Source organism: Scyliorhinus torazame, chromosome 17, assembly GCF_047496885.1.
Source record: "Scyliorhinus torazame isolate Kashiwa2021f chromosome 17, sScyTor2.1, whole genome shotgun sequence".
NCBI lineage: Eukaryota > Metazoa > Chordata > Chondrichthyes > Carcharhiniformes > Scyliorhinidae > Scyliorhinus > Scyliorhinus torazame.
The window spans coordinates 183025840-183038440 of NC_092723.1; the positions used below are offsets into that span (position 1 = coordinate 183025840).

General features: G+C 51.2%; 1 protein-coding gene across 1 annotated transcript in view; it reads right to left on the reverse strand.

The window, feature by feature from the left end:
• shisa9a (shisa family member 9a) overlaps window positions 1–12601 on the reverse strand; it is a 339858-nt gene that overhangs the window by 50186 nt on the left and 277071 nt on the right. Inside the window, exon 3 of the mRNA XM_072481802.1 lies at window positions 2778–2933. Within this exon, the coding sequence (XP_072337903.1) occupies window positions 2778–2933 (156 nt within the window). The remainder of the gene's footprint in view (window positions 1–2777; window positions 2934–12601) is intronic.

A 12601-nucleotide genomic window follows, 5' to 3' on the forward strand; every position in this document is an offset into this window, starting at 1 on the left:
AAGTGAATGGAATGTTTGTCTTTCAAAGGCTGTCAAAGGGTTTGAAGCTCTTTGACGTGTAGTGGCCTTTTAAGGAAGCCTCTGACTCGTGACACAGCTGCAGCTTCAAACACTTTTGTCTGAGGGAGCAGATATTAGGAAAGGAGACGTGAAAATGCAGATTTTTCACTCTCCTGCCAGGAGAGCTCTTCAGCCTTCAGGCTGGGATCTCTGATGGGGGAGGGGAGCTGATGGGATCTCTCTTGGGGGTCTGATGGGGGGATTTGATGGGGGTCTCTGTTGGAGGTCTGATGGGTTGTCTGATGGGGGGGGGTCAGTAGGATGTGTTCGGTCACCCTCATACATGCGTGCTGTAGGAGGGGTGACCTGTTATTCCCATGGTGGTGGTGGTGGTGGTGGGGGGGGGGGGGGGGGGGATAGGCCTACTTGTTGGTGGAGGGAGGGTGCAGAATTTGCATTGTGGGGGTGAGGGGTCCAGCCATCGGACCTCAGGCCTCCCGCTCAAAATGTTGGCCCGATACCAGGATTCCGCCAGAATCCCGTGAGCTGGCCTCCATGCAAAACGTTGCATGGAGAACGCGAGGGTATCGCTTCTGGGCACCTAGTGCCAGCGGAGACCAGGTGCGATTCTACTACGCAGAAGCATTTAGTCTCCAGAATGGAGAATCCAGGCCCTTAAAGCAAACATACATGGGAAAGAACTTGCATTCATGTTACACTTTTCACAAGGTCACGGTGTCCCAAAGTGCTTTATAGTTAACAAAGTACTTTGGGTGTACGTTCACTGTTGTCATATATACAAACCGGGCTATTTTCAATTTGTGCACAGCGAGACGCCACAAGCGAGCAGACAACCTGCCTCTCACTGGTGTTGGTCAAAGGTTAAATATTGGCCAGGACACCATGAGAAGCCCCATGTTTTTCCTCGAAACCAGGTCATGTGAAGGGTCCACATTTGTGCGACTGATCTGAAAGACAGCACTCCACAGCGCTGCGCCAGAGTGTAGACTTAGATTATGTGCAGGATTTTGTCCCCTTGGTCGGGGCCCACCATCATAGTCAAATGGGGTCAGAAACACACACTTTGTGGGAAATAATCACCCAGCAGTGGCCCGAGGCCGGGCTCACCATCTAATTGAGCGGGTTCGTGAAGGAGGCACATTTTCTCCAGCTTTTTAAAATTTTAAATAAGAATAAGACTCAGCAGCCAGGTCCCCATTGTGAAGGGGGAAGCTCCTCGAGAGAATGTCCTTCAGCTGCAGCTTAAACCAGGCAACTGAGGAGGGTTAGTAATTAATAACCACTTGGTTATTATTAGTTTTGGTCTGGTGTTAGTCGTTATCCTGGACGTGTTGCTAAGGCTAGGAGCAATACTATTAGCAAACTCTATATTTTATTTAATATTATGCTAACCATTTACAAGGTAGTCTACACTCGATGCGCTACATGGAACTCTTTCTCCATGCTCTGTAATGATGGTTATCATGTGATCTTACATCAGTGATGATGTAGGCTATACATTCACATGTTCATCATTAACCCTTTATACAATAGCGAACTGGCCAATTGCCAGAGGCCACCCCCAGACCTAGTTACCAATGCCTCTGACAATGGGCCTTAACAGGCCTTTAAAGGACCTTTAATTGGCTGCCTGTTGCTTGTGGGGAGGTAGCCCTACTGGGATGGGATGGTGCAGGCAAACTGGCAGGGAGGGTAGCTGGTGGCACATATTTCTGTTCCCACCGGGCCCCAGGCTTGCCCCCAATGGGGGGTAAAAATACCAGCCCCTGTCTTGGAAGTGAGCATTCTGACTCAGAGATGGGAGGGCTATCACTGAGGCAAGGTTGGCAACATTTCTTATCTACCATAATATCTCCTGGCCCAGAAAGGTGGGGAAATAACATGACTCGGGCTAAACTGACAAATGCTGCATTAGCACGTGTGACGGGTTATTTCACAGATAATTTGTAAACACCACAAAAGGAATTCTGTTTTTACCAAAGATCCTTAAATGTAGCAGAGGACTTGGCAATAAGTTGATGAATCTGTGTGAATATTCCTCGGTTGTAACAACAGCCCACGTAAACATTGAACCACCAAGATCATTTGCAAATTTGACTTTTTGTTTATGCATGCTAGTTTCACGATTATAATTGGTCCAGTTTTTAGACTATGAGGTCGGGAGGAGGTCTAGAGGGACCATTCCAGTTGCAGCTGCATCAACTTTCCCAGTAAACTCGGACCTGCCCATGGGCCCTGCTGCCAGTGAGTAATTTGCAGTGAGCTGATCACAGTCAAGAGTGCTGAAGAATATTAGGAAAATGGGGTCTTGAATTGCTCATGAGGAGGGGCTCCTGCAGCTGAGATTTTAGCAGATCATTTGAAAAAGCCCAAACTGGTGGTCCTTCATGAAAAATTGTGTCAAGGCCTTTCAATCAAACAAGAGCAGCTGCTGAGGGACAACCGGCAAGAGTCAGGAAGAGAGGGTAGCTGCTCGAGCCAACAATCACCATCTCCTCCACCATCCAGCAAACCGATGTCCTGTCTGTGGGACAGAGGGCAAGGCAAAGATAGAGCTCGTGAACCATCTGCGAGCCCACTGCCAACACTAACACTTACACCCAGTAAGAGAGGATTATCCTGCTGACGACAGATTGGCGATGTTGATGGAAGGCTCATTAACCGAGGTGGAGGTTGACCTGACATATGGAAAATTGAAGTTGACACGTCAGATGCATCAGTTCATAAGTTATTTCCCATTGCTCTTCTTTACTCACCCACTAACTTTAGCGAGGCATATTTATTCAGCTCCTTGCCCGAGACCTGCTGTTCAAACGAATGCGAACCTTGGGCCAGGGTGGGATAGGAATGAGGTTGGGCCATCTGAGGGATAAGAGGGTAGGTCGTGCCTGCATTATTCATCTGTGTCTGGTCTGCAAAACATTTAAGAGAACATAATGTTCACAGTGAATACAAAAAAAATGTGTGAAAAGCATTAATCACAGTCTCCACCCACATGCAGAGAGGAGCTTGTCTTTTCATTTACAGATAAAGCTCATTAGTAAAAGGTCTGTAATGAATACCACACAACACAGTGACCTAGGACTATTAACACTCCCGACCGAGCCAGTGGAGATAAACACTGCTAATGTGAACTGTGATATTATGAAATAGCTTCACAAGAATCTTGTCCTTAATCCCCAGCGACATTCCATTATGATTTAAAGCCCGGTGATAAAATATTAATATAGAATGCTAACATCATACATGATGTAATACAGCAATAACATGAATAAAATATAATGAAAAATGATCCTTAGTACAATATGTTCCTGTGGGGGCTGCACATTTCCAATGGAGAATAAAACTGTCAAGTAAATGAGAGATGCTGTTCCCATTTTGTTAGTTTTTTATTATTCTTTCACAGAATGTAGGTGTCTTTGGTACAGACAGCATTTCTCGCCCATCCATAATTGCCCTTGAACGGAACATTTCAGAGGGCAGTTAAGAGTCAATCACATGTAGGCCAGGCTGGGGGAGGCTGGCAGATTTCCTCCCTTGAAGGACATTTTTTTTCTTCAAAACTGCTTTGATTTCGAGACAACATACATCTCAAAGGGTGCTAGTGAGCCAGGTGGGTTTTTTGCAGCAACTAACTTTCAATTTCAGGTTTTATTAGTTGGTTTTAATTTCCGCCAGCTGACATGCCCCCAGAGTATGGGCCTCTGGGTTACTGGCCCAGTGACATTACCACCACCTGCCCCCTGCACTGGTGATACTTCACGTGTCAAATGGGAGGGCAACTCTCTTAGTATAAAGAGGAAAAAGTCATCAACAGAAACCTAACATAGCGCACAAGGCTCCGGGCTAGGAACTGGAAAATAGGATTAGACACGGTGGGCCGAAGGGCCCATTTCTGTGCTGTGAAACTATAAAACTGTGTATTTAACGGCTAAAGCACAAAAAACACAGTCATCTGCAGGTATTCCACCAGATACATATGCATAACAATTTATTAATGTTTTGGGAGCTATTACCCTCTTCATTAGTTTGTTGCAAGCTATACATGAAAGCAACTCATCTGTATGACACACTCTGAAATTCAGTATAAGTTTGTATGAACAATGATGGGACAAGTCATTTGACCCAAACTGGTTCACGTCAGTCTTCGTGTAACTTCGTGAACCTCCTCCCTAACCCCATCAGCATATCCTTCTATTCCTTTCTTCTATTCTTTTCTTCTATCCCTTTCTTCCTCAAATGAACCCAGTCTCTTGACCACAGTTAAATTCATTCTGACCTCACACAGGATGCCCTGCTTAATGCTCAGAACCACTTTGCTGCAGAGTCGATCAGCCGACAATTGAAAGAGCCATATCTGTCGGAGACGATCCGATTGGATGGTGGGGGTCCCAGGGGAAGGCCTTCACAGTGTAGCTCAGATTATGGAAGCTGCAGAAAATTCCACAGTAGCATTTAACCCCCCCCCCCCCCACCTCCTTCCCAAGCCAATTCAAGGGACATCCAAGATTATCAATCTGGGACAATGGCTGGGACTCGCTTGTCTTTGGGATTCTCTTTCCCGCTGGCAGCACATCCACGCCCCCGCCCCCCCCCCAAACCCCGCCTCCCCCACACACAGGTATCCCGGCGGTGTGGGGTGGCTCCAATCAGAATCCCATTGACAAGGAAACCGGAGCACCCGGAGGAAACCCACGCAGACACGGGGAGAACATGCAGACTCCGCACAGACAGTGACCCAGCAGGGAATCGAACCTGGGACCCTGGCGCTGTGAGGCATCCTGCCCAATAACTGCATTTGTCTCTCCATAGGCGCTGCCTCACCTGTTAAGTATTTGCCAGCGTTTTCTATTTCATTTCAGAGACTAATAAGAATTGACATTTAGCTTTTTAGACACTGGGTCTAATGTGACCATATGACATTTAACAGAAACACATATTGTGTACGGATATTGAAAACTTAACTGTTAGTGAAATGGGCAGTTATTATAAAGCACTATGGGGTGAACTTTTATTTTAAATGGCAACTGCAATATAATCAGATTTAGATTTTGTGTCTCATAGTCAGCACTTTCCCATGAGCATCAAGCCGCAGCCGGCCCATGGTGAGAAGGACACTTCCTGTCAGATCCTTCCTGTACACACCGAGTCTCACCACCACTTTGTGGTGGCTGCTGGGCGGGGAGGAGCTGCTGTGCGGGAAGGGCCTGCTGGGCGGGGAGGGGCTGCTGGGCGGGGAGGAGCTGCTGGGCGGGGAGGGGCTGCTGTGCGGGGAGGAGCTGCTGGGCGGGGAGGAGCTGCTGGGCGGGGAGGGGCTGCTGGGCGGGGAGGGGCTGCTGGGCGGGGAGGAGCTGCTGGGCGGGGAGGAGCTGCTGGGCGGGGAGGGGCTGCTGGGCGGGGAGGAGCTGCTGGGCGGGGAGGAGCTGCTGGGCGGGGAGGGGCTGCTGGGCGGGGAGGAGCTGCTGGGCGGGGAGGGGCTGCTGGGCGGGGAGGAGCTGCTGGGCGGGGAGGAGCTGCTGTGGGGGAGGGGCTGCTGTGCGGGGAGGGGCTGCTGTGCGGGGAGGGGCTGCTGGGCGGGGAGGAGCTGCTGGGCGGGGAGGAACTGCTGGGCGGTGAGGAGCTGCTGGGCGGGGAGGAGCTGCTGGGCGGGGAGGAGCTGCTGGGCGGGGAGGAGCTGCTGGGCGGGAAGGGCCTGCTGGGCGGGGAGGAGCTGCTGGGCGGGGAGGGGCTGCTGGGCGGGGAGGAGCTGCTGGGCGGGGAGGGGCTGCTGGGCGGGGAGGAGCTGCTGGGCGGGAAGGGCCTGCTGGGCGGGGAGGAGCTGCTGGGCGGGGAGGGCCTGCTGGGCGGGGAGGGGCTGCTGGGCGGGGAGGGGCTGCTGGGCGGGGAGGGGCTGCTGTGCGGGGAGGAGCTGCTGGGCGGGGAGGAGCTGCCACCCACCCCCTTCTGGAATGTACCTTTGGAAAGAAGGTTTAGAAAGAGTTGCCGTGGTTTTTCCCAAGGTTCGTCCCGAGCAGTTCCGTAACGCAGGACCCAATGCTTTATGGGCAGTTCCCGGGGGCACACATATCTGAAGATAAACATCAGCTTAATTTAACCAAAAATTACTTGTCTTCCAGTGCAAACAGCTGCCAACAAACAAGTGTTGTGGACTGGCACATCTGAAAGTCCAGGACTATGTACTGAGGGAGGGACACACTAAAGCTTGGGGGGGGGGGGGGGGGGCCATAACTTGAAGCAGGAGTCGGTTTGTTGCAAACAAACTTAAATGTTATCAGGAACACAGGGTTATGTTTGCAAATGGTTTGCAGGCTCAGTGCCATCTTACTACCCGTGATACGGCACAGGTACCACCCCCCCGTTGATAGGCAGGAAGGAGAGGGAGAGGCAGCCATTCCCATTGCCGCAGGGTGGATGTTGCAATGGTCTGCCCACTTTGACACATTGAGGGACTGGAAACTGTAAAAACCCTTGGGCTGTATACACCAGAGAACGTTCGACATTTGTCCGTTGTAGGAATTCAGTCGGGGTATTCCAAAAGGAATTAGATGTGAAGGAAACATTTCCAGAGTTTCGGGGAAAAGACAGCGGAGTTCTGGCAGAGAGCCAGCATGGACAAACAGGGGCAAATGGCCCTTTTCTGTGTGTGGGAACCATTCTATGATAACCTGCAAGTGTAGAGAGGAAGCTCGTCCAGTTTATTGAGAAAAAGAACCTATCTGTTTTGCACTTTTTGTAATGCCAAATTTGGGACTGTTATGTTTTGGACTTTTACAGATTTTATATATAAAGGAGGGAGATTTTCCAGCCTCACCTTTGGGGGGCAAGAACGTCGGGGCGGGAGGGGGAGGGGGGGGGGAACAAAGAGGGAGACCCAAAGCAGCTTTAACCCTGGAGGGACTTTCCCGTTCGATTGTCTGCCTGCCCCCCCCCCCCCCCCCCCCCCCCGGCCACCAATTACATAACATGGATGCTGACTCAATCTACATCCAATTGACTAAGTCGATTGCCCTCCCCGCGTTAGATTATCCATTCGCATCGTGCACCTGGTGAACAGGACCCGCCAGAGGTACACAGGTGAGCGTAGCCCCCAGGGGAAGAGGGTCATGCCCAGCCAGCACCCTGGCATTGCCTGGGCACTGCCCCCGGCACTTCCCCCACCCAGGCAGTGCTTGTCAGAGGGAGAGTCCATGGGGTGTCACATTTATTTTTTGAAATCAGGGTGCTCCTGAACACGCCAGCATGACGGAGTTAGACCCGTCCCTTCTATATTTTTCAAAGTGTTTAAAACTACAGCAGGAAAAGGCAGCAAGGTGGACTGCCCACTGCTATCCCACCTGAGACAACACTTAGAGAACAAATCCAGAAGTTGTACCCAAAATATATTTTTTGAAAAAAACATACACATCCTTTGTATCAGTTGGTGATATTCTGCCCACGTGCCTGTTCAGGCGGGGGTGTACTTCACCAGCCCGTGGGCGAGTACACACCAGCCACTGTCCTGACACACAGCGGGAAAGAAGGCTTCAATTTTTTACAAAAGCCTTCTTCAAGTAGAATCTTTTGGCCACACAGAATCCATGAGGTTTGCCAAAATATCTTTCACACATCTTGAGAAATTAGATGTCAAGAGCTGGTTGACGTTTCTAGTTTACAGCTGCTGAAAACTGGGTGATTGAAACATCTTTCTTTTGAGCCTTTATACCCAGCAGACAGACAGCAAGCTGAGCTGGAGCCGCTGAGCGTTGACATTTAAACCTCTCCGAGAGATTAAAATAAAATTTACCATAGAAAAAAGGGAAGGGCTGACGCTTTGTTTTGGGTGTGTAAGACAAGTTAATTGAGCGTACTGCAGTGTTTATTTTCCAGGGGCTGTAAGAATATCTGTGTCTGGACATTTGAGCAGGTGTTCCATTTTACAAGTGAAAATAAGCGACAAAAAGGAGGTTACCTGAGCAGCCAAATAGGAACAAGATGAGAAAATAGACTTCAAACTACTGTCAGCACACATTTCTGATTCTTTAGCAAGCAGGATGTCAGAAAGAGTCGCAGTTTGCCCAGTTTCATCGATGTTACAGGCAGGAAGTACACCTGGAGTACTGGGTACAGATTTTGTCCCCTGACTTGAAGAAGGATGTAAATGCATTAGGGGCCATTCTGAGAATCATAGAATCATGGAATCCTAACAGTGAAGGAGGCCATTCGGCCCATCGCGTCTGCACCGACCCTCAGAAAGAACACCCTACCTCGGTCTACTCCCCCACTCTATTCCCGTACTAACCTGCACATCTTTGGACTGTGAGAGGAAACCGGAGGAAACCCACGCAGACGGTGACCCGAGGCTGGAATCAAACCTGGGTCTCTGGCGCTGTGAGGCAGCAGTGCTAATTACTGTGCCACCATGTTGCCCCCTAGATTGATTCCAGGGATGAGGGTCTTGACCTATGAAGAACGATTGAGTGGTTTAGGCCTATGCCTGCTCGAGTTTAGAAGAATGGGAGGATTTCTAACTGAGGGATGTAAGGTGCTGAAGGGGATTGACAGGGTAGACTTGGAGCAGATGTTTCACCTTGTTGGATATTCTAGAACGAGAGGCCGTAGCTTTAGGCTCGGGGCGGCAGATTTAAAACAGAAATTACTTCACTCAAAGGGTCGTGAATCAGCGGAATTCCCCACCCCAAGAGTGCGGGAACACTAAACACATTTAAGGAGGAGATAAATAGGTTTTAATTAGTAGCAGGGTGAAGGGTTATGGGGAGCGGGCAGGAAGGTGGGGCTGAGGCCGAGATGAGATTAGCCATGATCATATTGAATGGCGGAGTGGGCTGCACGGGGTTAATTGTTTAATCCTGCGCCTCATTCTTAATAATGAAATATCCAGGAAGTATAAGATCATTCCGATTCCAGAATTTCCCCCTTAGCAAAGAAGAATCTACAGCTATTAGGAAGGTTAATGGAATGTTAGCCTTTATCACAAGAGGATTTGAGTACAGGCGTAGTGAGGCCTTGCTTCAATTGTATAGGAGCTTGGTTAAGGTTTGGTCCCCTTACCTCAGAAAGGATAGTGTTGCCATAGAGGGAGTGCAAAGGTTCACTAGACTTGTCCCAGGGATGGTGGGACTGTCTTACAAAGATAGACTGGGCAAACTGGACCTGCATTCTCCAGAGTTCCGGCGAATGAGAGGTGATCTCATTGAAACCTGCAACATACTTAATGGAATAGACAGGGTCAATGCAGGTCAGATGTTTCTGCTGGATGGGGAGTCTACAACTAGGGGGCACAATTTCAAAATAAGGGGAAAGCCACTTCGGACCGAGATGAGAAGAAACCTCTTCACGCAGAGGATGGTGAATCTTTGGAATTCTCTATTCCCGCGGGCTGTGGAAGCTCAGTCATTGTGTATGTTTAATGCAGAGTTTGACGGATTTCTGATGAAGAATAACATAAAGGGTTATGGGGACAGTGGGTGTGAAAGGCATTGAAGCGTCCAATCAGCAATGATCGTATTTAATGGCAGAGTCGGCTCAACGGGCGAATGGTCTACTCCTGTTCCTATGTTCCTAAACTCCCCTTAGCTCTTATAAACAATTTCTGTATTGCTCACAATATTTCTGGGGGAATTGTGGGGCCTCATGTCAGACTGACCCCTCTGCAGAAACCTACCCACTCCTGTGTTTACATGGGTGTGACGAGGGATTATATAAAGACAATGGACGGGATTCTCCAGTTCCCCAGACCCGTGTTCCGCGGTCACGCGCCCTTCGCTGGTGGCGTCATTCTACCCCCCCCTCGCTTGTCAACGGGATTTCCCACTGAAGCCGCCCCAGGCAGCCACAAAACCCGTTGGCAGGGGTGCGCTCCCGGTGGGAAATGTGAATCACACGGGCCAGAGAATTCCGCCCACTGGCTGGTTACTGTCACACGGTCCTGCTTGGAGGAGGTGTATTTCTGGAGAGGTATCTGAAACATTTTGAAGATGTGCAATTGCCGAAGGCTCTGTTCACTATGGGCCGAGGAAGGATATGAAATGGGGCCAAGCTGCAAATAGAAACTTATGGGTCCAGGATGTTCAATCTGTGCTTTCAAAAAAATGGAATATCTGTCCTCTGGTTTGGTTGGAGATCAGGGTCCATTCTAAACGTATCTAGAGTTAGCATATCTCAGATGGAGAGACAATTATCGAACCATGGAGGAATGAGTTCATCACAGCAATGCAGACACAGGCGGGGATTCTCTGTTTCGGAGTCTAACTGCTCCCGCCAGCAGAGAATCAGAACAGTGTCCCGTTGGTGCTTGGAGCGTCGCCAGGCTGTGATTACCATAGTTTGATGATGCAAAAATATGCATAGCGGCGAACACGCCGGTTTCCCTGCCGTTACTGGGGTCGGCCGCCATTTTAAGCAGGCACCCCAATCCCAGGATCCAGGGGCAGGCCACCTTCCCCTCCGCAATGCAAATGACTCCCCCCCCCCCCCCCGGATGACAAGGGGAGCACCCCAACCCCTCATCAAAGAGGGGCATCCTCCCCCAGCACAACGGGAATAACGGGTCATTTCCCCCTCACCCACACCACGCATGCATGAGGGTGACCAGAGCCCACCAGTTCCCCCAGCCACCCTCCCTTCAGCTACCGCCTTCAGCGTGGTGAACTATTGTATTATATTGTACTTACTGTTTGTTATATGTCTGGGTTTGTCCCTGCTGGCTCCGCCCCTCGGGCTCCAGTATAAAGGTGGCTAACCTCCAGCCCTGCCCTCATTCTGGGACCGGCTGCCAGCAGGTGTCTTTTAGCTGATTAAAGCCACAGTTTACTCTTCCGACTCTCGTCTGTCGTCATTGATGGTACATCAATTTAATCAGCTCAAATTTTAGATGGATCCAACGCTCAAGCCTGATCGCCTGGAGCTGGACCCCCAAGCAGCCGACGCCACTGCCACGTTTGAACACTGGCTAAGCTGCTTCGAATCTTACGTTGATTCCTCCACCGCCGCCGTCGCTGAGACCCACAAGCTGCGAGTCCTCAACTCCCGGGTGAGCCCGCAAGATTTCCTTCTTATCAGGGTCGCTACCTCGTTCGAGGATGCGATAACGCTGTTGAAGGGGCAGTATGTCAAGGAAGTCAACGAGGTGTACGCTAGGCATCTCCTTGCCACGAGGCGACAGCACCCCGGAGATTCGCAAGCTGAATTTCTGCGGGCCTTGCGGGTACTCGGCCGGACCTGCAGTTGTAAGACGGTATCGGCTGTCAAGCACACCGAATTGCTGATCCGGGACGCCTATGTCGCAGGCATAAAATCTAATTACACCCGCCAGCGCCTACTAGAAGGGGGTACACTCAACCTCCAAGACACAGTACAACTCTCGGACTCGTTGGAAGTGGCCTTCCATAACATGGATGCCTACACCTCCAACCACGCGGCACGCTCGTGGACGTCGTGGGCGCCGCCATCACCCGACCCAGGGGCGCCACAAGCCTGTGCCACATAGCGACCTACCAACTCCAGAGGCCTGAAATGTTACTTCTGTGGCCAGGGTAAGCACCCCAGACAACGCTGCCCAGCGAGGAGCGCGATCTGCAACGGGTGCGGAAAGAAGGGCCACTTCTCTAAAGTCTGCCAGGCTCAACCTATTTCTAAACCCAGCAGGGCTGTGTGTAGCCCACGGGGACCGCCCCCATCTTCCACGTCGTCCGCCACATGCGACCCATGCGGGCCGCCATCTTGGCCGCTATCTTCGACGCCATCCGCCACGTGCGACCCGTGGGGGCCGCCACCTTCAACGCCACCCGCCACGTGCGACCCGTAGGGGCCGCCATCTTGGAATCACCCCACCGCCTCCCGGAATCCCTGCTCACCAGATCGTAAGCTGGCCTCCGCTACCCTCGATCAGCCCACCTACCTTCCGAAGCTCGCCTCCATCACCCTCCACCAATCTCGATCTCATCACCTCACTAAATCCACGACGGCCGTCCGGATCAACGGCCACGAGATGACCTGCCTCTTCAACTCCGGGAGCACGGAGAGTTTCATTCACCCAGATACGGTACGGCGCTGCTCCCTCCCAATTTTACCCGCGACCCAGAAAATCTCCCTGGCTTCCGAATCACATTCCGTGGAAGTCCGTGGGTACTGTGTCGTAACCCTTACATTACGGTGCGTCGAGTACAAAAATTTCAAGCTCTACGTCCTCGCCCAACTCTGCGCTGCCCTACTACTAGGTCTAGATTTCCAATGCCACCTCAAAAGTCTTACCTTGGAGTTCGATGGACCCCTGCCCCCTCTCACCGTCTGTAGCTTCTCGACACTTAAGGTCGCCCCACCCCCGCTCTTTGCTAACCTCACCCCAGACTGTAAGCCCGTCGCCACTAGGAGCAGACAATACAGTGCTCGGGACAGGGCCTTTATCAGGTCGGAGGTCCAGCGACTCCTGCGGGAAAGGATCATAGAGGCGAGTACTAGCCCCTGGAGAGCCCAAGTGGTGGTCGTCAAGACTGGGGAGAAGCACCGGATGGTCATCGACTACAGTCAGATCATCAACCGGTACACGCAGCTCGATGCGTACCCCCTGCCCCGCATATCTGAC